The following is a 25,335-nucleotide window of genomic DNA, read 5'->3' as shown; positions in this document are numbered from 1 at the left end:
TTTTCTACTTCATCTGTTGATAAAATGAGAACAATCTATAAGGAAAAGCTTAAGGCATATTATTTCACTTTCTCTATGCATCGTCATTATATAGCAAGCTCATATATGCTTAGGGCAATCCTTGTTTATGTCTCTATTTCTCTACAAGTGTCTGACTCAGAAAATAAGCAAATATCATCACTCTGCTAGAAAACTTTTGAGGGCAGAGTTTCCCAATATATCAGTAGATTCTTAGGTAATTATTTCCATAAATGTAGCCTTATATGGCTATTGTCAAGTAAGTCAAATACAATAAGTGAAATAAACCAATATAAAACCAAAAGAGAAAAACAAACACAAATTCTACCTTTTTGTAGAGACTTTAGTGCAGTGGTTTTTCCACTAAATGTTTTCCCCAATAAGCACCCTGTAATACCAAATGAAGGTAACTGAAGCGCTGTTGATTCAACTTGAGGAGGAAGAGATTTTTCAATTAGTCTGTGAATCACATGGCCCAATATGGAATTATTGGAGGGTGGTATATTATCAACCATTTCTTCTGGTAAGGCCCACTCTCCAACCATGTTCTGCATAAAGAATAACGAAACAAGGAAAATAAAAATATTCTTAAAAGTGGAATTTAGGCATGTAAGAATTTTAAATATTGAAAGTAAATCCCAAGTATGACAAACAAAAACCAATCAATGCTTTAAGTATTTTATATAAAAGAGTAGTGACATGAATAATACTTTCATATTAGAGAGCAGAAGAATGAGCCTCCTACATCAAAGAAAAAAAAGAATCAAACTGAATAATCAGTTTATGAAAGTTGCTATATTGCACTGAGACTGTGGTCCAGGTTAAGCATTAATAATGATAAACTGACTAAAAATAAAACAGTACACACACACAACAAATTAAAAATAAATAACAGAGAAAAAGTATAACATATATCTTTGACAATGAGTTAGTGTTAATATATAAAAATCTGTAAGTAATCACACACAAAAAGAAAAAAAGTCACAAATTTATGAATGTGAAACTTCCCAAATAGCATAAAATGCCAATGAGTTTTTGAAGAAATATTCAAATTTTTAGGAAAAAATATATCTTAATAAAGCAGTGATGCACCATATTTTGTCTAACAGTGACAGAAAGATTAGTCATGATTTTCACTCAATATTGGTGGGGTAGTACATTGCCTTATTGTAATTTCTGAAATGCTCAACATCACTTTATGACTGTTATAATAATAAAAATGATTAAGAGACACAAAAAAGGTAAGAATTAGCATTTAAATTTATATTCCTCCTTAAAATATGTATATTCTATATGACATAGGACACATTTATATATATATATATAAATGCTATGTCATATATAAATAAATATATGCCCATGTTCTGCATTTTCTTTTATTAGTATACTTTTCCTATCCAATATCTGACAAAAAAAAAATGCATGCTCACTAATATAAACTGTCAGATTTGATAAATGGTGTAGATGGCTTTCCTTGTTTGGTCCCAAAACTTATAAAATGATAACACAAGAGATAAGGAAGTATTTTTGAAATAAAATAAATAAATAAAAAAGCAAAGTATTTATGGGACCTCCCCTGGTGGCGCAGTGGTTGAGTGCTGGGCTGCAAAGCTGCCCGCAGCCTCTGCAGCACTGGTTCGATCCCCAGCCCCCAGGCGAGGGTCCCACACGGTGTGCAGACCTCTCCTGCCGCGCCCGCTGCTCCCCTCAGCAGTGTATTTCATCAGTCTGCCTGTTCTGTTCCCCACTCTGGCTCTGGTGAATTCTCTCACCCACCTCCCGCACTTCTGACTGAACCCAGTGCTTGTATAAATAAATAAATAAATCTTAAAAAAAAAAAGCAAAGTATTTATAGTGAGCTTTTAATTAAAATTGGTAGAATTTATCAGCATATAAATATAACTGCTGCCACGTCTATCAAAAATACCCCTTACTGATAAACTTTGTTTTGTTTTAGTTTAATGCCTTTGGTTTTTCCTAATAATTTTGTGCATAATAATTATAAGTATTTTTCAAAATTAGCTAAATACTTAATGGATGTAGATAATTATTGAATGTATTATAATTACTTGCTTTTGCTTTCATTCACTGGAATTGTTTACACTTCTAATTAGACAAATGACAGTTTATATAATGTCACCAATGAAAAACTAATCAAATAAATCAAATCAGAGAAATTATATTATTTTAAAATAAAAGGGCTATAAATCCAAGGTTAATAAGTGGAAAGTTTCGATGTTCTAATGATTTTGTGTCTTTTAAGCTGTCACTTAACTCATTCTAAAGGAAACAGTCTGAGACTTAAATCAGAATGGCCTGAGTTAATTATTCTGCTACTTGCTTGCTTTGTATTCTAATTTGATCTCTCAATCTCCCATCCGGCAAGTTAATAATATCTCAGGGAACTATTAAATATTGAATGAAATGTTTGTGTGAATAGCCTACGAGACCACAGACTTGAAATGACTAAAGTCATTCTCAGGTTGTTGCTGGAGGTACATAATTGTACCATGGGGAGGATGGACAGCACCCACATCTCTGCCCAACAGAAGAAATCACACTCAGAACCCACAGCAGAAATGCAAGGCTACCTCACGAAGGTGAGGATAAAGCCCTCACTGATTTAATTGTAGAATGTGGCCAACAATGGGGGTAGAATGTCGACCATGAAGAGAACTGAAAGCTTACGGTTGGAAAAGGACTGAGGCCTCACCTGGGGAGAAAGGCAGATCAAGGACTTGGTGGATTATATTTGTACAGAATCACTTAAAAAATACAACTGATGAAATTTCTAAGTAAAAGACCAAGGATAAAAAGAGTAAGCCAATGCAAATATCTCAACTTGGGATAAGGACATGAGTAAAAAGGCAGTCAGAAAAGTGGGAATAGAGGGAAATTCAGACCAGAATGATGATGACTATTATTAACTAAAAAGAGGTAAAGAGATTTTTACTAGTTCATTGGTGAAGAGGAAGCTGAACTGTTTGCCAAAGTCCTATTTTACAGTTTTTGACCTATAATTAGATTATTGTGTGTGAAATTATTAATATAGTTATTAGTCATCAGGGGTTAACTGTAAATAGACCTCTGACCATTAGTTTCAGGATTCTCTAGGTAAGTAGCACCTGGAACAAATGTTGCTTAAACACCAACTTTTTTTTTCTGTGTAGTTGTGCTCCATGGATTAACATCAATTGTCATGCAGATATGATGAATAATTACTAAGATATTTTAATATTAATACTGTTTATTGTGCCAGCAAAAATACCATCAGTACACATTTTTTAAGAAGATGTTTGAGTGCAACACTCAAGAATCACCAACACCTACAGGTCCGCCCCTCTCTGTGAATTCTTATTTAAATACAGAGATCATGAAATTATAACAGGGTAAAGAGTCAACAGAACTCTGTCCTTAGCCAAAAGTCACAATCTATTCACTAGAACTGTTTTTTTTTTTCCCAAATTTTTTTTTTTAAAGAGGCATGTATTTTATTTATTTATTTGTTTGTTTGTTTATACATGCACTGGGTACAGTCAGAAGCGTGGGAGGGTGAGAGAATTCACCAGAGCCAGAGCCGTGAGCAGAACAGGCAGAAGGACCGAGGTACACTGCTGAGGGGAGCAGCAGGCGGCAGGAGAGGTCTGCGCACCATGTGGGACCCTCCTCCGGTGGGGGGGGAGCAGCCGGAGATCGAACCGGTGCCACAGAGGCTGCAGGGAGCTTCATAACCCAGCGCTCAACCGCTGCGCCACCGGGGAGGCCCTAGAACTGTTTTTATTCATTGACCTACATTGACCTTCCCAGAAAATGAATTCTGAGTCCCTGGGGCCATGGTATCCACATGTTCTTATTTCACAGGTCATATGCACCCAAAATTCTGCTTTCCAGTAGAGAATTCAGATTCTTTTTTCTTCTAGTCTATAAAACCTTTCTTCTTCCTATGGACTGATATGTCACTCTCTTAACTTATTAGTCATGGGTAAAAGCATCATGAGAAACTACAGACAACATCTGCTTGGGAGCTGTGGATTGGAATGTGGGCTGAAGTGAACACTTCCAGGGCATGCCTAAGAATTTCCATATGTTTGGTTTACTAGATTCTCTCCTTGATTGTAATATTGCCCAAGTGGTTGGAGGCTGCTGCTGGTGTAGTTGAATAGTTTTCTCAACAGATTCTGTTTATTTCTCTGCATATCCCTTGGAGCAAAACAAGTGTATCTCATTTTCATTTCATGTTACTTTTAAAGATCCAAGTTAAATGAGTTTCTTCATCTACCCTTTTAAAGAAAGGGGAAGACATGGTTCACTTTGATCAACCTGGACAAACAGAATCTGGGTTTTAGAGATAGTCATCATTTCATAAAATCAGAACGCCACTAGCACAAGATTCAACAAACAAATAACATTGGGTTGTGCCAATGATACTTAGTACTGACATTCAAATGCAGCTGTTATAGAGAGGTGGTACTAATCTAAAAGTACACACAATCCAATATTTGCCCTCATAGATTTACAAACATCTGCAGAATTTACAAACATCTGCATGACCTGAAGTGTCTTAGACTTTCCCAGTATGGTAGGTCCTAAGTATTTCATATTCAAACTACTGATGGATTCAGAAAGACAGGATAAATGCCTTTTCCACCAAGAAAAAAAGCTTCCTAGGGGATACCATACTTACATTGTTCTTGATAATTTCCAGTTTCTTTGGGTTTTACTAAAATGCAATCTTTTTCCCTGTATATGGTAAAACCCAATGTCAGACAGCATATCTTGCTAGAATGGCCAAAGAACTTAGGGCCAAGAACTTAGAACTTAGGCCAAAGAAGCTTCTAATAAACTGACTTCAATAAACACCATGGGGTTGGTAACTCTAGAAAATGAGGCTATGGCCCTCTTAGAGTTCCGCTGACTTGCCACAATTATACCACACCAAGGCATCCAAGCTGCCTTCCCTCTGCATCCACGGTAGCTAGCTTCATGCTCCAAGTGAGGAGATGACAGCTGGCACCTTGAAACACAACTAAGCTTATTGCAGCAGAAGCAGGAATTACAGTAGCTTACCACCAATCTTTAAATTCCAGGGGGTATTACATTTATGCTCATCATGAGAAACTTTTCCTTAGCAATTAAAGGCTACCAGCTCACCCACCTCACCAAATTTCTCCTTTTTTTTTTTGGTCTGAAGCCCTATGTCTGCCCCAGCTTCTCCTAGAGCACAATTTCTACTTGCACTGCATCTTCTAAGAGAGAGACTTTCAAATATCTTTTACCAGGACCTTCCGTAAGAAATACATTTTACACTGTTATCTAGAATTTGTATTTACAAACAGAAAAAAAAGCTTTATGAAATACTTTTCCTTACTACTGATAAGGAGCTTTATTTTTTCTTGGCTTGTATTGCATTGTTTTTCTCTTGTATTTCCAATTTTTTAAAAAAAAATTGTTGTGACCATATATTTATTTGTAATCTAGTCTCAATTCACTGTTTGAAAAACAAACAAAAAGAGTATGTTATTGGACAAGACACTAGTAACACTCAGTTCTGATTTCATGTCTTTAAGTATCATCTTGGATTTATTTCTTTGCTATCTGTAGATAAGAGTAAACCTCCAATTTTATACTGAGTCAACCCAGGGAGTTAAACAGTATTTATCAAAGTATAGTTTAAAAAAAAGTAATACAATTCTTGGCACAACTTCTCATAATTGATGATAATTAATTTAAAGATCCAGCTCACTCATATATTTAGGTATTATTTGTGTGATTGCTTTTATATCTTAGTTATGGGCTCCTTATTTTAAAATATCTTAGAAAATAGCTTTTTGTACTAGTTTTGTCTCTCTTTCATTACTGTAAATCCCTGTAATTTTTTTTTCAAATATCCTATCGATTATCATTATTCAAAATGCAATAAAACTTCAGGTCTATTGGGAATTAGACCAGCTAATAGTTTAGGTGTATCCAAAGGTGAAGTTTTAGTGAGTGGAAGATGAGGTAATTTGTTAACTCAAGCGCAAGCATCTTGGCTAGAAAATCATGTCTCAACTAGGCACACACCAACTGCCCACCTATAATGTTCAAATTCATTAGATCATCTACACATTTTCCCTAAATTTTTTTAGATATAGTCATGATCAATAACTTTGGCCATTACTGAAAATTTCTGATGAGACAGGTGACTCTTAGTAAGGATACCTCTAGTGCCAGCAAGCACAGGGCAGGTTCACTATCAATCTGGGCACATGGATGGAGAATTCCAGAGCCCTCAGTGGATTTTTCAGGCTTTAATGCACTCAGAGAACCAGTTACACAGGCACACCAGGCAGGGAGGCTGGCATGCAGGGAGGCAGGCATAGGCTGGGTAGCAGTGATGGGGCAGAGGGGAGGTGTCTGGGAGGCAACCGAGCTTCCCAGTCCCCCAAGAATCTTGACTCTTTGGCCTTTTCTTGGGGCCTTTTCTTGTGGTCTCACCTCTTCTGTAATCACTCGTCCTCTGGTAACCATCCCTATCTATATCTTTGGCCTCCAGTCTCTCATGTGTGTACACTTATGCATGCCCACACCCATACACAATCAGGTATCCACAATCAGGCACGTGTGCCCTGTGTCACACTCCCGAGCACCTTCTGCATCAACACCATCAAGGACACAGGTGATAGCCACAGAGGCTAGTGGTGCAAAAAGCCTGATTAATTCCATTTACCATATAATACCCAAAGCATACATCCTGACATTAGTTTGGTCTATGTGTTTAAAATGAAATGAAGTCATGGAGAAAATACAGTGATGGGGGAGTATAAATTTAAGCACACAGTTCACAGTAGCCAGTCAGTTTTGAGTTATCACCTTAAACCAACTGACATTCACTCTTCTGTGGAAATTCATCCCTTTGAACACACCCTATAACCTGCTGTGTTTATCTGTGCTGAACATTGAATACTCTGGAAAGCTTTTCTATCTATGAGCACAGGGTGGAGTGGATCTCTAACTTAATCAGCTTTCAACCCCAATACCTGAGAGTGCTGGCACAAATGGGCACTCTATATTTAATGATTTAATTAATGAATGAATCAATCAGTAGTATAGGCTCAATATATGGCAACTGAATATGGGAGTAAATATAAATATTAAATTTTAGTAATTTTGATTAAGTACAAAGATGACTTAGGTCCCCAAATAAGATAGATAGATGCAACACAATCCTAAATTTTGCAACAAGATCTGGAAGGGCCACCCCACAGATAGAAGTTAGGAAGAATACACATAGCATGTATTCAATTAGCTAATTCCAGAAGCATTTATACAGGGCTTATAGCTTAATTTTGAGAGAACTTCTATATTAAATCAAGGCATCTTTTCTTTTTAGACAGTAAAAATCATCCCAGTTAAAATGTAATACATTCTAATAATTTGTAAATTTGGTACATTTTAGAAAATTCTGCCAGGGTCCTGGAGGAGCCATGAACAGCCTGTACGAATGGGCAGGTAAGATTTGCTCTGTGGCAAGCTGTTTGTGACCTGGATATTTGCCTTGGGTCTCCTAAACTAGGCTGACCCAACCATGTACACACAACTGGCACATAATAATAATAAACTTCAAATATTCCAGCTTTGCTTGTGGCAGTTGCTCAGGGCGCCCTCACTTTGCTTCCAAGTCTTTAATCTCAGTCTTGTTCTGTTCCAGTTCTGCCTCAGTTCCAAAATGTTGGCTTTGTTTTCATTTTCTAGTCTGGTTCTCACCCAATCTCAGCTTTGAACATTGGCCTGCTCAAAGGACTTGGCTTGAGCCCTACCTCTGCCTCTTCCTGCTTCTGGCCACTTCAGGTAAACTATCAGTTCTAAGAACTCAACTCCAACACTAGCTCTTCTGGCTCACTCTGGGTTTATCCTGTCTCCTATCAGAGTGAATCAGAAATGTATAAAAGCACATCTATTACTATGTCAACATGGAAAGTCCAGTGGCTATATTCCAGTTACTACGTTTGGGAAATTTGGCTTTCAGAAAAAAAGGCCTAAAGGCCACAGGGAAATAGCAAGGTGAAACATTGTAACTTCCAGAACCTCTGTTCTTTACCTTTCCTTCCCAGGCTTTCTCATCCCAAACACTCAAAAACCCTAAGTGAATTTGAAGGAACTGCCTACCAATTCTGACAAATACCCAGTAGCCTCAGGAGAAGCAGAAAAGCTGTTGGGACATTCTGCTGGATGGAGAGATTTGCTTGTGTCACCCAGAAGTACTATAGGGTTTTATTTTATTTTATATATTTTTTACATCATTTTTCATTTTTGCACAACGTATGCATTTTCATCTTGGTTATATTCCCCATATAATTCCCACCCCCCCTTATTTTGACCCTAATCCCTCCTCCTTCTTCCTCGCGCCCCCGTAGTGTCTCTGGTTTATAGTTGCTTGTTGATTTTGATTTTTACTTTATTATAATTAGTCTTTTTCCTGCTCCCTTATTTAGGTTTTCTAAATTCCTGCTATGAGTGAGACCATCCAGTATTTTTCTTTTTCTTTCTCTTCAGATCATATAAATCTTTTGCCTTTTACTGTAAGGTTTCTTGACCACTTTTTGGGACCAGTTTGACAGACACGTTCCAACAGAAAGAACTGACTTCGCTATGTACCGCTTTGACAAGGAGGAAGAGCCGAGGGGGTGGATTGCTGATGTACAACTGAATTCTGACTTCTCCTCCAGGAGGTGTCACTGAGTGGGCTCTGTGTGGGAGCCCAGTTTCAAGGTCTCAGAACAGCTTCAAAAGATGAACTGGCCAGGCTGAGTGATTTTAGCAGTGTTTCAAAGTCAAAGTTTGGTTAGCCACATGGCTACACCTTAGCTGGCAGTCTGGCTTTCTGACCCCAGAGGAGGCAGGGGATGGAGATGCCCATCTCTCACTGACACTGGTGGGAAACGTGAACCACTAGAGAGGAAGTGCAGCTCCATGTCCCTCTGTGCCAGAGTGCTGAGTCTGGCCACATTAGCTTTATTTCCAGAAATTACAAATCTAACCATGGTAATGAGGGAAAGGCAGAGGTTATTTCTACTTGACCTGCCATCTGGAACCCCAAGCTGAACTAAAGTCTAGTTCAGCTAGAAGCAGAATTGTGAGTATCCAATGCCTATTGATGGTTAATTCTGGCTTATCAGGAAATTTGAATAATGGTCCTAATTCAGTGATAACCTTTATTAAGATAGTGGATCACATTTGTACTATCCACAGCCTTCCCCAATCTTCCCTGATTTAATATAATGAACCAGACATATTAAATTCTAGCCTGTCAAAACAGACAACCCAGGGCAACAGACTCCATCTACCTTGTGCTTATTTTTGGAGAGGTATTCAAGTTGGCCATGGGCAATTACCATCCACATTTCTTGAGATTATCAAACCCAATGAATGCTAAGACATAGCTTTAGAGTTCAGATCCTTATAGCCTGCACTCAAATACTAGCTGGGAATTGACTGAAGAGAAGCAGGATATGCACAGTAGCTGGCTTCTGCAGTTGTCAGAGTAGGTGGGAAATGATCCAGAAAATCAGTGGGGGGAAGCCAGGGAAGCCTTGACTATCCTTTTTTTGCCTGGACCCACCCAGGCAAAAGAGGAAGAGGAATGACTTCTCCCTAATGAATGTGATCAAGAGCAAATTAGGGCCTCCCCTAGTGGCGCAGCAGTTGAGCACTGGGCTGCAAAGCTGCCCGCAACCTCTGCAGCACTGGTTCAATCTCTGGCCGCCAGCGAGGGTCCCTGGCTGCCAGCGAGGGTCCCACATGGTGCGCAGACCTCTCCTGCCATGCCCACTGCTCCCCTCAGCACTTTATTTCATCAATCTGCCTGTTCTGGTCCCCACTCTGACTCTGGTGAATTCTCTCTCCCTCCCATATTTCTGACTGTACCCAGTGGCTCCAATTTGAAGCGAAATACCCTTTCAATGACCCAAGTTCTCCTTCCATTCCTCACCCCATAGATACAAGTCCTACTTTTTGGCCTAAATCATTCCAGCTCTCTGAAATCCTTTGGTCCACAAGAGTTATGAGACAACCATTTTTCTGGTCATCCATGGGCTGGGGGCAACTTTATCTCCCTTTAAAAATATTTATATTGATATTCAGCTTTGTAAGTTAATATCACTATTCATGATTACCTTGAATCAGTATTCAGGGACATACTGGTGACCCCACCAAGACACAGCCATACAATGAAGTCTAGCCTGAAAAAGTCAGCCAGTGAGTCTTGGCATTACAGAAGGAAGTTAGGGAGTTGGAGGAAAAACTCTAAGCACATGAAGAGATTGCAGTTGTAAAATGCATAACAAAAACTGGACTAGAATGACAGTTGGGAGCACTCCTTTTAGCACCAAACTTCTTTCCTAACTCCTATTCTGGAGGCTAATCATGTCTTGGCTACCTATCTCTGAAATGCTTGTATTTTAGCAAAATTTTTAGTAGAATTTTAAAAGTAGATTGGCCCTACATTATCTCAGCTCTCATCATGTAAGCAAATGCTTAGTCTATTTACAAGTAAGCGATATCTTACATATCTAAAAAGAAAAGACATAAACATCCTATATTCATAGTTGAAAGAGTATTTTAAATTAAGACTTCTTTCTTAGCAAGAAACAAATGAGACAATGAAACAAGCAATTTCACTTGAGGTTAGGGTTCAGATACTTGCACTTTGAAACATTTTATAAGTGTGTGGAATAAACATATATGCTGTGGACTAACACATATGTTGTGTCCTTCCAAAATTTGAACACTGAGGCCAAATTCCCAATGCGATAACATTTGGAAGAGGGGTCTTTGGGAGATAATTATATTTAGATGAAGTTATATGGGTGGGATGTTTATGATGGCATTAATAGTATCCTCAAGAGAATAAGACCAGAGTGTGTTCTGTCTCTGTCTCTCTCTTTCTCTCTCCCTCTCTCTGAGGACTCAGTGTTCATCTGCAAATCAGGAAAAGGGCATTCACCAGGGAACCAAATCAGCTGCCAACTCCATTTTTGACTTCCCAGAAATAAGAGAAATAAAATTCTATGATTCAAGTCACCCAGTCTACAGTATTTTCTTATGACATTCTGGGTTGACTAATAGAATGTATATCCTATACATTCAAAATACACATCTACCTACATGCCTGTAACAATCATCTATTAAAATGTATCGCTGTGCTTGGTTCAGTTATCCAGTGTTATTGCTTGAGTGATACAAGCTAACCAGTTTAAATTCTGACTATAATAGAATTGGTACAGTAAAAAACTATGCAGAACAGGCAAATCATGGGAAGCCAGGGAGCAAAGTGGTGAGAGCTCAGCTGGTGGACCCCCCCGGTGGCGCAGTGATTGAGCGCTGGGCTTCGAAGCTGTCCGCAGCCTCTGCAGCACTGGTTCAATCCCTGGTTGGCCGGCAAGGGTCCCACATAGCACAGCAGACCTCTCCTGCTGTGCCCACTGCTCCCCTCAGCAGTGTATTTCGTCAGTCTGCCTGTTCTGTTCCCCGCTCTGGCTCTGGTGAATTCTCTCACCCTCCCGCGCTTCTGACTGTGTCCAGTACTTGTATAAATAGATAAATAAATCTTAAAAAAAAAAAAAGCTCATAATGAGAAGCTAAGTCTTGAAAGCCACAGGATCAACACCAAAGTCTGCAGTTGGAGAAGAAGAACAAGCCAGTGTCTGGAGCCTTTGAGTCAAACATGTCAGATGAGACTTATGTTAGAAGACAAAACAACCCAGGGTCAGTAAGTCCCATATTCTTATTTGCCTGTGGGAAAATACTGGTGATGATAAATGTCATAGTATAAGCAAATACAGGGGCAGTTATATATGTATTATAGTAACAAGAATAATGAATGTTAAATCAAAATATAAACATCTTAAATTCTAGTTAGTGAAAAATCATAAGGCAAAATATGTATTACAACACATACTGTAGGGTAAATCCAACAACCATAGGAAACTAAATTGGTCCAGAACTTCAACAGTAGTAGTTTGATTTTCAGTAAAGACAAAAATAGCAGCAATTAAAAACTATGACCAATACAGATGATGCACTTGGACACAAGCCATCCTTCATCCAATTGTAGGGATTCCCGTTCCATCTTGTTTGTGGGCACACACAGTAGAGTTAAGCAAATTGCTAAATGCTTTGTGGTGGAGACTTCTTAGAAAAATGTGCATCTTCGGAAAACCATGGCAATGAGTTAATTTTAGTTTTTGGATGCCAACTTTTAGTAACTGCTAAACTCATCCAGTAGATAGCTGCTAGTGTGCAGTTTATGTGAAAGTGAAGTGCTGTGGAATTGTGAGTCATCTGACAGTAAGAACCGTTAGAATGACTTATGTCTGTGGAAGTTTGGGGTTGACCAGAAAGAGTCCACTGCAGGATGGAAAACCATTGACTGCTGGGCTCGGCTTGTGCTGCTGGCAGCTGAGCTAGAGCAGCGGGGCTCCTGGCTTAGCTGGCTGCCCATGGCTGCCTGGATTTGCAGGGCTCCTCTCCACTCTCACTAGAAAACTTATTGTTTTTCTGTGGTGATTGTCTGAAAATTCCAGATGAGTCTGGCTGTTGCATGATGCTGCTCCTACCTCCTGTTTAGGAGAAATGATGCTGTTTATGGCCACACCATTCCTGGACTAGAGCTCTCTCACCCATAAAGTCTATAAATCAAATGTGACCATTTAGAAAATAATGTTGTGGAATAAGATTAAAAATTTTGGCAGTTACATATGATGTGTACATTAGCAAAAAATTGTCTTTAAGACATGTCTTAGGTGTAATAGTTAAAAACTGTAAGCATGATGGGTCACTAACAAACTTTTAAAATAATAGGCATAAAAGTTTTAGGAATATCAATCAGTTCATTCAGGATGGTGGGTATGGGCATTAATAAAGTATGCAAAGAGTGTAAACTTTTTGAGGATTAATTTCTAAGATTTGCATTTACCAGAAAGACTTAAATTCCTGAGCAAATTCAGCAATGATAAATATATACAACTGTTTCCTTTAGCTAAGCCAGGATGTCCTCTGCCTCTTGTGAAAGTCCATTTAAGTCAGATAATTTCTTTCATGGACTGAAATATTTATTTTTTTTTCACTTGTATACAAGAATATTTAACATGTTCCTGAAGAGACCAAAGCTATAATAATAGCGAGTGATAATTGGATAGCTTACAGTATCTCTTAACACCTATAAATGCTATCTTTTCCATTATGTAGACAAAAGAACTGGAGCATAAACACTTACGAGAAATCCTCGACTATTTTCACTTCTAAAACATCTAAGACTATACACAAAATTAACTGCATGCCCAGATGTTTACATACTCCTAATAAAAGTTTACAATTTCCTGCAAAAGAATTGTACTAGCTGCTTCAGGATGTGGGCAAGAGAAGTATGTTCCTGTGGTGGTGATTTCCCAAACAAGAAAAAAAGTTAGAATGACAAATCTTTGCTGTTTCAGACTACTAGTTCTGATTTAGAACAAGTACATAGAACTATTTAAGAAATAACTTAGAAGTAAATATTCCATGAATCATCAAAATTAAGTAAAATGATTTTAAATTTACAATGGAAAGAAATACCTTCAAATAATTTGATATTATCAAAGCTTTTTATTATACAGCATTACACTTTAGGTTGACATACTAGAACTAGTATATCCCACAACCACATAAAATAAATATGCACATATATCCTTTAATGGTCTAGTCAACCCAGCACCGAGGGACTGGTCACCTGAGCCTCAGAGCTAGTAGTGGGAGTGCCAATCCCGGTGCCTTGTCTAAAGGATTTTTCAGCAACTCTTTTAAAAAGCACAATTGGTACCTAATACTTTCTTCCTAACCTTTGAATAAAATTTTATTTGAATCTATGCTACTCATAAAACTCAGACTACCTCTTCCATTTACCATAAAAAACAATATATTAATTATGTAAATTGCTAAAGAAATGCCTTTGAACAAGGGTTTTTGATACGATAGCACATATAAAGAAAAATGCTAATGAATAAAGACATTTAAAAAATTCCGAATCTATTGTCCAGACAATACATTGTTTGGTTTTTTTGTTCAGACCACTTATCTAATATTACTGGGAGTAACAAGGATCAAATTAAAACTATAATAAAAACTAAAACCAAGGGAAGATGCAGACATAAAATGCCCCCTTTATTAATAAGAATAAAATAAAATATCAAAAAGTGAATATTAAAGAAAAAAACCTTTGTTATGTTGCATCCTCTTTAATTAGCCATATTAGTGTACCTTATATTCTTTGTAATCATTGTTGTCTAGCAAGTCCCTTTTATCCAGTTCTGTCAGTTGCTCTGCTGAGGGCTTGGCTTGCAGGTGCTTAATAGAGGCTTGTTCATATATAGGTTTTCCATTAAAAAACAGTTCCTTCCAATCACGCATCATCTTATGTGGAATCAGACTATTGCAGAAAAGCAAAAAAGAAGGTAGAGATGAATCAACGGTTAGTCAAATATACACCTGTTATTATATTCATTCTCCAGGGTCTGCTATTTGAGACCAAAGATTTCATTTGGCATTACAGTCCTAATGGTTAGTAAAATGTCTGGAACTTGGTAGGCTTGATTGAATAACATCACAGGTTCATCCAATTTTATTTTTTTGACTATGCACCAAAGAACAGTACATCTAAAAATAATAAGAACTATCATAAAACTTACATGCTGATATGCAGCTGTAGTGGTAAATGGCTGTGCAATCAGGAAATAATCCAAATGCTTAGTACATTTTGCCTAAAAGCTATTGTCTAATAAAAGTTTTCTAGCTTGCTAAGCTGCTCCTTCACTAGTCCTATTGCTAGAGGGGACAGGATTTTATTGGGGCTATATTTTTTCTGCACCATTGGCATATTTTTATGTTGCGAAATATTCACATATCAGCCTGGGAGATGCAAGGTAAAAAGAACCTAGAAGCTTGCCTGATGTGGTCATGAGGCCACAACTCAGTGACACTTCTACCTTTCAAAATCTTTTTTTTTAATTTTTTTATTTTTAAAAAATATTTATTTATACAAGAACCAGGGTACAGACCAGAGGCGCGGGAGGGTGAGAGGATTCACCCATGACAGAGTGGGGAACAGAACATGCAGACTGACAAAATACACTGCTGAGGGGAGCAGCAGGTGAGACAGGACAGGAGAGGTCTGCCGCGCCATGTGGGATTCTCCCCAGCCGGCCGGGATGGAACCGCACTGCAGAGGCTGCAGATAGCTTCACAGCGCGGCGCTCAACCACCTGCACCACCAGGGGAGGCCCTCAAAATCTTATCTACTTCACAATCAATGGTGTCTACAATCTCATTTTTTGCATTCTCTGTATATCTCTAATGTGTCAATTATGAAAACAACACTCACTTATTTGTCAACATTCGATAGTCTGCTACTTTAGTAGACAAATCAAGTATTTGATCCAAAATTTCTGCACATATTGAATAATGCTTTTTGTAACGGGCTTGAGCTCTTTCCACAGCAATCTGTTCATGAACTTCCTTTTCTCTTAGGGCTTGTTCTTCAAAATCAATCTTGGCTTGTTTTGCCAAAGCCTAGAAGACAAAGATATTTTAAAGAAGGTATAATTATGTGATAACAGAAAAGAAAATAATGTCATCATCTCAATAGCCAAAAAGAAAAATCTCAAGATATATAAAAATCTTTTTTTACACCAGGGATGAACACCTTCTTCTTAATACATTATGAACTAGTGCGCTGACAAAAACAACATTAGAAACATTCCACCCTTAGCTAGTCACCAAAACATAGTACAAAGAAAAGTGTTGTAGCTGGAAAAAGCCCAATGCAGAATAATGATAAATTGGATCTTAAATATTTAAAAAGAGGTACTGAGTCTGCAGGTTGCAAAGAGTCAGAGTTGGGGATCACAGATTTGGGGAGAAACAGACAAATCTGTGCCAGATCCCTTTGGACAAATTCCATGACTGCTCTGGCCGGTATGGCCTTTGTTTTTTAGTGGGGGAGTTTTAGAATACTCAAAGTATTTTGGAAATTCTCTAATACTGGATTGAGACTATTACACATTTGCCAACAAATGTTAGTGTTTAGACAATGACAAAAATCTTCTGCTATTATGTCCTGAATAACTTGATAATAATTAATTCATAGAAATGTCAATTTCAGCAGAAAGTAATGAAATAATTAAATCATTTGTCCTCATCCTCTGCATGGTTGGCATTGTTATTTTGTCAAGGATACCCTTTTTTCACACAAAATGAAAAGGCCAAATTCAGCTCAGACAAGCTGAGAGTAACAAAATAATACTCAAATTAGTGGGATTCATAAGACCAAATGTTACATTTCCAATAGTGATAACAGCAACTTGAGAAATTCTATCCTGTGCTAACATGCTTTACAAACAAGACTTGCCTCCTGGAACTTAACCCAAGGAGTGTAAAATGGAGGTAAATGTGGGCCTTGGAGGAGCTGAGGTCAAATTAAATTGTATCTGTGCATTGAAGTCAAGTTCTAGTTGTAAAAGCCTGAGCAAGCAGGAGCCCCATCCTACACGCCCCCAGCCTTCTTTTCTTCGATGAAAAGGTGATAGGTTAATAAGATCTTGTATTTACAGAAAAACTGATCGAATCATCTTTTCAGAGCAAACATTTCTCTTCATATGGTCCCCAAAGGACCGAATGCATGGAAGGCTGAGATTCATTTGTTATTGTTTTATTTTTGTTGGGGACAGGGTTGTGCTGGGTCACCTCTAAAGTCAATTCTGCACATTTGATTGGTTTGGGAATTAGATCAGAATTTGGTATTGTTGCATTGTTTTGTGAGCCCTGTTTTCAGGGGAAAAACATAAAATTCAGGCAGTCAGCTTTGTGGCATGCTTCATGAAGCGTGAAGTTCAGAAAACACTTGTAACAACATTTAAAATGCCACTTACATGGATTTCATGTCTCTCCAATCCAATCTAGACTAATGGATTGAATAAATTTGAACCATACCCAATGGAAATAAATAAGGGATTCATATAATCCATGCATAAAATTAATCTATTTTGGTTACTAGAACCCATATATATTTTTTATTGATGTATTTATATACATTAATGCTTACAAGTATTATACATTGTTATATAAATATTATAAAAATAGATGCTAATGTACTGAATAAATAAACAACTGGATATTATGATTTTCAGAGCTATAAAGGGTCTTTGACACCATAGTAGTTAGGCGTATACCTCACACCCAGATCTCAGTTTCTATACATCATTCTCAACTGCAATGAACCAGAATACCATAGATAAATGACCTATTGTAGTTCTGAGGGAGGAATAGTACAATATGCTTCTGGGAAATATTGTTTTATTAGAAAGCATGGGATTATATATTAAAGACTATTGATGTGTTATTAAAAGGAGGCATTTAAACCTAGTCTCATTGCCTGAGAATCTTCACTGAGAAAAACCAACTCACTACCATTCTTGTAAACTTAGAGGACTTTAAAGAAAAGGAAACACCTTTACGCACCTTAAAAAAAAACAAAACAAAACAGAGTAATGGACTCAAAGAAATGAAAATCAGAGTTCTCATCAATTTTTTTAAAGCAACACTTTATACCTGAAGAAAATAGGACACCATTTTCAAGGAAAGAAAACACGAACCAAGAATTTTTATATAGCAAAACTGTTTTTTTTTTTTTTAAAGGCACATACCATCATCAAAATATAGGAACCCAGTGAGCATTGTTTCTGTGAGTCACTCCTGAGAAATCTGAAGAGAGAGTTTCAAGTAAGGAAGTGACCAAAGAAACATGGACATGAAAAGACTGAAGGCAAACATTAAATACTCAGTTACTTGTAGCATCCAGTCTTTGGAGAGGCACTGTTGTTCCCACAGAGTAGGGATAAGAGAAAGATCATATAAAATGAATTCTTATTAAGTGACTGGCAACCAAACACAACTTGGTTTGCCTTGACTTGGTAGAAAGGAACAAAATCAAACTTAGAAAGATTTTTAAAGGATAGCGTAGGTATAAAAGAAAGATCATATAAAATGAATTCTTATTAAGTGACTGGCAACCAAACACAAGCTGGTTTACCTTGACTTGGTAGAAAGGAACAATATTAAACTTAGAAAGATTTTTAAAGGAGATGTTTACCGCCTCTCGATCAAGAGCATCCTGGAAATCTTTCAGTCGTCTTTCTTCATATTGTTTTTCTCTGAAAATTCTGTTTTGCCATAAAACTTCCTTCTCGTGCCGGACATGCATGAGCTGAACGGCAATCCTGCGCTCCTGCTGGGATTGTCGCATCAGCCGGTTAATCAGCTGCTCTTCCCGGTAAGCCTCCTGCAACCACCAGCACAAGAGCCAGTTATCTGTCAAGGCCACATTCAAAGTGGGCCAAGAAGCTTATATACCAATAACGTGGGAAAGACTCCTTTCACCTTCATTGTCCCTTCACACTCCTATGTGTCTGCCATAGATTCACTCCCAAGAGAGAATGAGAGCAGTTTTCTTGTTATTTTTGTTCACGATCACATCTCTGGACCTAGGATAACTACCCAGAAATTACACAGTGATAAAAGGACAGTCTCTTAAATGGTGGTGGGGAAGCTAAATGTCCACATGCAAAAGAATGAAAATGTATCCTTCATGCAACCTACACAAAAATCAACACAGATTGGATTAAAGATTTACACATAAAAAATGAAACTATAAAACTACCAGAAGAAAAAACTTATTGATATTGATCAAGGCAATGATTTTTTTGGATATGAACCTTAAAGCAAAAGCAACAAAAGCAAAAGTAGATAAATGGGATTCCATCATACTAAAAAGCTTGGGTTCACTGAAGGCAACCATGGATGGAGTAAAGCGGCAACCTTCAAAAAGGAGTAAAATATTTGCAAGCTATAATATTTGGTTAATATCCAAGACATATAAGAAAGTCAACTCAGCAGCAAAAACCCAAATAACCCAATTAAAAAATGGCAAAGGACATAAATGAACATTTCTCAAAAGAAGCCCAACAGATGGTCAACACACATATAAAAAGGTGTTTAATGTCACTAATCAGCAGCGAAATGCAAGCCCAAACCACAATATGACAGCACCTCACATCTTAGCATGGCTAGTTTCAAAAAGACAAGAGGCAGCAAACATGGGTAAGGATGTAGAGGAAAGGGAAACCTTGTATATTACTGGTGGGAATGTAAATTGAAATAGTCACTATGGAAAAAAACAAGGTTCCACAAAAAATTAAAAATAAAACTATCAATCACACACTCCACCAATTCCACTTCTGGATATATATTCAAAAGAAAGAAATAAAATGAGAGATGTTTGCACTCTCATGTTCATTGCAGCATTATTCACAATAGTCAAAATGCACAAATAGCCTAACTATCCATCAATGGATGGATGAATAAAGAAATGGGGTATATTTGCAATGGAATATTATTCAGCCTTTAAAAAGGACATACTGCCCTTTGTGATGACATGGATGAACCTGGAGGACATCGCACTTAATATGTCAAATCTAAACAAAAGTCATACTTACTAAAACAAAGAGCAAAAAGTAGTTTTCAGGGGAGATGTTGGTCAAAGAGTAGGTATAAAGTTTTGGTTACGTATAATAAGTTCTAGAGATCTAATGTACAGCAATGTGACTATAGTTAGCAATACTTTGCTGTTTTCTTGAAATTTGCTAGATTAGCTCTTTAGTATTTTCACCAAACACACACAAGATGGTAACTATACAACAGATATGTTAATTAGTTTGGTTATGTATAATATATGAAAACATATTGTATACCTTAAATATATTCAATTTTCATTTGTCACTTTTATACATCAGCAAAACAGGAGAGGGGAGTTCACTTTTAGATCTAAAATACGAATAGATATGTGGTGGACATAGATTTTAGATTTTGCTTTTGCCAGTAGCTTTTATTATGGTAAAATGCAGATAACATTTACCATTTCAACAATTTTTAGTATGTCATCAATGGTATTATGTACACTCAAAGTGTTGTATGACCATCACTGAATTTTAGATTCTTTAGTAGATGTTTTATTTAGGTTTGTATCTCTGGGTGTATTTGTTATCATGATGTTAGAACATAAAATCGACGTTTGATTCAGAGTGGCAGACATTGAATACACAAGACACAAGTACGTGTGTATAAAAGACTAGATTTTGTAAAATTATTAGCACTATTATTTAACCAACATGTAAATATCATACCTCCTGTGCTTCATGGGCTATTAATTGATCCATTAACAGTCTCCTCCGTCTTTTCTCCCTTTGTTCTCGTGCAACAGCATCTTCTTCTAGACGTTTTTGGATTTTTTTAATGTAGTCATCATCCGAATAAGTGGTTAACAAATCAGTAGTTGTCTGACCTGCTGTGTCTAAAGCAGTCTTGGATGCACTAAGAACAACAGTCTTTATTTTAAAATAATGCAATCGCATGCCACTACTTATGACTATGGAGGAAAGCCTCAGAAGAAGGCTCCTTTGAATGCGTTGTTAACATATTAATATAAGCATTAAAACAAATATTAGAACTTCAGCATGGCACTCATTGCTTATTAATAGATTCCATTTGCCTCACCCCAATTCTGTACTCTGTGAGGTCCGTAGCAGAGCCTTCTTACTAAAGCTATTACTATTTGTCCATTTACTTCATATAATCTTCGTTGTATTCAGAGATTCTGAAATTCCTCTCCCTGTTCTTCCTGCTGATTCTAAGTGTCTCTACTCCCCTGTTCCGAGTCAATAGTAAGTACAAAGATATATATGCATAAGTACCAAATAATCAATTCCCATCTGCATATATCTCTTATATTTTATTTTAAAAACAGAACATAACACCACAATGGTATAAGATATATCATAATGCTAACTGCCAAGAAAAGAGTTTTCATATTGTCAATGATAAGTGTTCTAAATGTTATAGTTATTAATGCATTTGGCTTTAAAACATAAGTTATAACCTTAAAAGGACACATTAATAGGTGTGTAGGGACTAAATAGAAGCCAATTCTTTTATAGAGACAAATACTCTTATAAAACTGTTAATGCATGTTTAATGAAGTAATAACCATGTTTATATAGATCATATTATATTATAGTACAGAGAGTGAGTCTCAGATGAGCGTCTCATAACCAGAGGTTACTGGCCCAGGGGCTCAGCTGCCTACTGCTCTGAGAAGTGGGGGCATCAAGAGCTTATCAAGAGCCTCCCAGTGGGAAATCTCTGGCAGGAGCAAGTAGAGGCTTCAGCAGAGAAAGGACCTGTGATAGGTTCTGCTATTTCCCTCCATTTACTCTCAAAGAGCTTCAATTTTTTTCAGGAAAACAATGCATCCAATAAAAAGACTACATTGCCCAGACTCCCTTTCTGCTAGGGATGGCCATATAGCTGAATTCTGACCACTAAGATGGAAGCTGAAATGTTAAGTGGAACTTCTAAGAAGGTTCTTTAAGGGAGTTATTTCAGATTGAAGTTATCCATTTTTTTTCTCTCTCCTTCCTGATATCTAGAACATGGACCAGATGACTAGAGCTCCAGCTGCCATCTTATATCATGAATATGCCTCCAGAGAAGAGAAATACACAACAGGAAAGTGGAGCAAAAGAAAAGGAAGATCTTAAGTTTGTGGTGACCTTGGGACTGCAACACATCCCCTACTGCCTGCATTCTGATTCTATTACACTTCTAATGCAACCCGCTCTTGTTTGAGGATTTCTAAAGCTAAGTCATAGACCTACGTTCAGGTTGGGTTGGTGGTAAAGAGCAGGTTGAAGGTCGCTGTGCCATATAGGGATCATGCATTTTATATTATGCAATACACAATTTCTACACAATTTCACAACCAGAGTTAGTGCCAAGCACAATGATATCTTCCAATCTCTGTATCAACATCCATTTTGATGGTTTAGTGTCTTTTCCATGTCCGTTATTAAATGTTTTCATCCCTATGTGATACAGCATGGTACAGGCATCATGTGGATGTGACTTAGGTCACAGCACAGAAGAACGACTTCATCTCTCATAACAGCCACTTCTCCTGTTGAACTTTACAAAAAGCTGTTATTGAACTCATTTATCTTCCTCTATATAATCTCTTAATGAAGATTTTATGAAACAAAGTGATCTTTGAAATAGCAATTCCATGTAAAGTTATTTCTAAATATCCAAAAGTTAGTTTTGTGATTATAAAAATAGTTGAGATCCCACCTTTCTTTTGCCTGGAGATCCTTTTTTATTAATGCTTCAAACTTCTTAATCTCATTGGCCACATCCTTTAAAGAAAATTCAGTATCAATTCTCCACCACCAAAAACTATTGAATATTTTACTGACCATTCATTCAAGTTTAAAAGGTGGCATGCACTGCGAAGTCAAGCTAACTATGAAGCAAGGTATGGCAGGCTGCATTCAAGAATATTTTTAAAATTTCGCTTTGCTACTTTCAGACTAGGCTAAACATATTGAAAAGAATGTCTAGCAAGAATCATTCGGTTTAAAGTTCTAGTTCTGGTGCATCAGCAGGTATGTAATAAGAATGAAGAATCTCAGAGTCAAAACATGCATTTTTATTTGTAATGCTCTTAAACAAAATAAGCATTTTTAAACATAAATACTTCTTTAAAAATCATTGTCTTGGGTATTTTAAACATTTTTCATGCAATCCTATTTATATTACTAATTTGCTCCCTGAAAATTAATTTTAGCTCACCCACTATCTACTGCAAATCCTAATTTAGTCAACTCTGTGAAATATAAGAATATAATACTCTACTGAAATGGGGTCTGGAAAAGTGCCTTTGTGGGTGGTATTTTTTAGAATCCAAGTAAAATATTTTTTCATATTAAAAAAACAAAGAAATATGAATTACATAAACTGCAATGGATTTAGAAAACCAAGAGATTTGTCAGTTTCTGTTTTACCAGCAGTTATCACTTTACCAGTGAACTTGGCTAAACAGTTCAGTTTTCTGAGTCTCAATTTCCCCATCAATAAAATGGGTAAAATAATGCTGAGATTTATTTACAAGTTAAAGAGAATATGAAGTGGTCAACCCATAGCCTGACACATACCAGAAGCTTAATAAATGGTAGCTGTTATTTTTTTTCCCTTAGGTCTTTCAAGTAAACATATTAACATTCACTGTAGCAGTATGAAGAGGAGATTGCAGGCATTAGAATCAAAAAGTAATCATTGTGACCCCTGTGAAATACAATCAGATTATATTCTATTGAAATAACTGGTAGTTGGTATAGTTTAGCAAAAATATCATGAGATTAGGAGCTCGAATTTCAATATACTGCTGGTGAGCAAACCACTTAAAGTTTCCAGGATTCAAAGAAAAATAGTGCAGCATGGTAAAGAAGAATTGAATAAAATCTTATAGGAGGACTGGCACATACACGGTATGAGTACTTCGACTAGCCCCTGCTGCACCCATGGGCGTTATAAGCCACATGACAGCACTGGTTCTGGCTTAGTCAGCCAGCCAGAGACCACAGAATCCTCAACACAAGAGTGCAGTCGGCCACCCTCATTTAACATGAGTGTGTCATCCCTGGCCTCAGCTATGTCCTTTGCTTCAGAACAAAGAACGGTATAAAATGGGTTGTATATGCAAACAACAGAGGGATTTTGAATGATATAGTACAAGAAGAAAGTAAGAAGTTTGGGAGGTCTTTATAAGTTTAAGGGAGAAATCATTCTTTCATTAAGATAAACAACAACATATTAAAAGATAATCACTCACCTCTGCCTCTCTTTTCTTTTTCATCATTTTTTGGAACTCAAGTGCCTTCATAGGACGATTTGATGCAGGTTTGGGAATCTGTATGATAGCTGCTTGGATTTTGGCCATTATCTCATTCTGTCGTCTTCTGCTCAGGCGTTGCTGAATATCCCATAAACATGAGTTTAGCTATTCAGCTCACCAGGTGAATAGGCAATGGTATGCACTCACAGGTACACATACATACAATTTTCCCATTAAAATTTTCAGAAATCAGCACCAAAGGACTAGGTGTCACAATTGTGTAATATTCAGAAGCAATGTAATGCCAAGGGGAAACCTGATTCTTTTTCCACTCTCTGGCAAGTAATAGGATCATAAGATCTTTCAGAGTTTGCCTCTCATCATTACTTCCCTCCCCACAAAGAACTGTTATTATTTTGCCTGTAGTTTACTCATCCATGTACCCAGCCACCTGAAATTCTCTGAAAAGTCTTTAATGCTTCCACACACAATTGTCCTCTCATGTCCTTAAAGGCACAGGAGATTATTAAAACGTTTTCAAAGGAATCTGAGAAGCAGCAGGGAGTGAGCCCCAATAAAAAGGGCTACAAAGATGTTTAGAGATATTTAAGGGGACTAGAAAGGAAGGAAGGAATCACTCCACATTGCCAGAAAAAGAGAAACAGAAGAGGGAAACGAAGAAGGTCCAGTCTTTCTCCCTCAGTAATGACATTGGCCGTGAGCTCCCGCTAGCCTGGGTGGCAGCAGCCCTGTCCCAAAAACATCTGAACCATTAATTTCTAAATTTCTAAAACTTTTTTGAAATTTTTCAAGATTCTCAAAATACATGTGGACAAGATCTTTCTTTTGTTCATATTTTTCTTGAAACCTGTGGGTAATCCACACTAGGTAGAAATCAGTTTAATGGTTTCAAGTTTCTAAGTCTCTTAGTGATAAAGGCATTTCAAAAGGTTCTGTTATTAGAGAACAAAGGGGAAGCAGGCATTATAAGCACATAGGAAATTTGTCTTCAAAATAAATTCCTATGAATATTGCTGATGGGTGAAGCCCCGCACTTAACACAAGGACAATTAAAACAAATTATCTGAATTCTCTCTTCAAAATAGTCTCAAATATACTTTAAATTTTCTCTCTGAGCTTAATTTTCAATGAATGGCACTTGAATACTTGGAAATACCTTTTCATAAAAATAATGTTATAAAACCAATTTCAACACGTAAGAGATAATATAAAGAGCAAGATCTTTCCATTTTCTCTTCCTCAAAAAAAGTGAAGAAATATTAAAACTTCCAGAGTACTGCAAATGAGAGAGCAAAAGCATAAGAAAAAGAACGTTCAGAGATGATTAGGAAGGAGATGAGTTTAACTAAATCTTTCACTGTTATATCCTAAATAATCTCCTTTGAAGCTGGAGACTTTAAAAAAGAAAAAAATGGTACAATTTGCCTAAGCCATTTCTGGTCCTTCTCTTCTAAAACTGTCTCAGTAGCTGCTGGCACTCACCTTAGAAGACCACAGAGGACCTT

At 37.1% G+C, this 25,335-nt stretch overlaps 1 protein-coding gene across 1 annotated transcript in view; it reads right to left on the bottom strand.

Annotated features, from left to right (window-relative positions):
* Positions 1-25,335, bottom strand: part of SPEF2 (sperm flagellar 2) — a gene marked incomplete at both ends in the record, with an annotated part of 130,042 nt that overhangs the window by 86,204 nt on the left and 18,503 nt on the right. Inside the window, 7 exons of the mRNA XM_084233900.1 lie at positions 347-566; positions 14,293-14,461; positions 15,413-15,600; positions 18,179-18,367; positions 20,268-20,454; positions 22,267-22,331; positions 23,807-23,947. Coding sequence (XP_084090026.1) covers positions 347-566; positions 14,293-14,461; positions 15,413-15,600; positions 18,179-18,367; positions 20,268-20,454; positions 22,267-22,331; positions 23,807-23,947 — 1,159 coding nt within the window. The remainder of the gene's footprint in view (positions 1-346; positions 567-14,292; positions 14,462-15,412; positions 15,601-18,178; positions 18,368-20,267; positions 20,455-22,266; positions 22,332-23,806; positions 23,948-25,335) is intronic.

Source organism: Talpa europaea, assembly GCF_964194135.1.
Source record: "Talpa europaea genome assembly, chromosome: 5".
In the NCBI taxonomy this organism is placed as follows: domain Eukaryota; kingdom Metazoa; phylum Chordata; class Mammalia; order Eulipotyphla; family Talpidae; genus Talpa; species Talpa europaea.
Note: the sequence above shows the minus strand (reverse complement) of the source record. Positions and strands in the feature narration are given on the sequence as shown.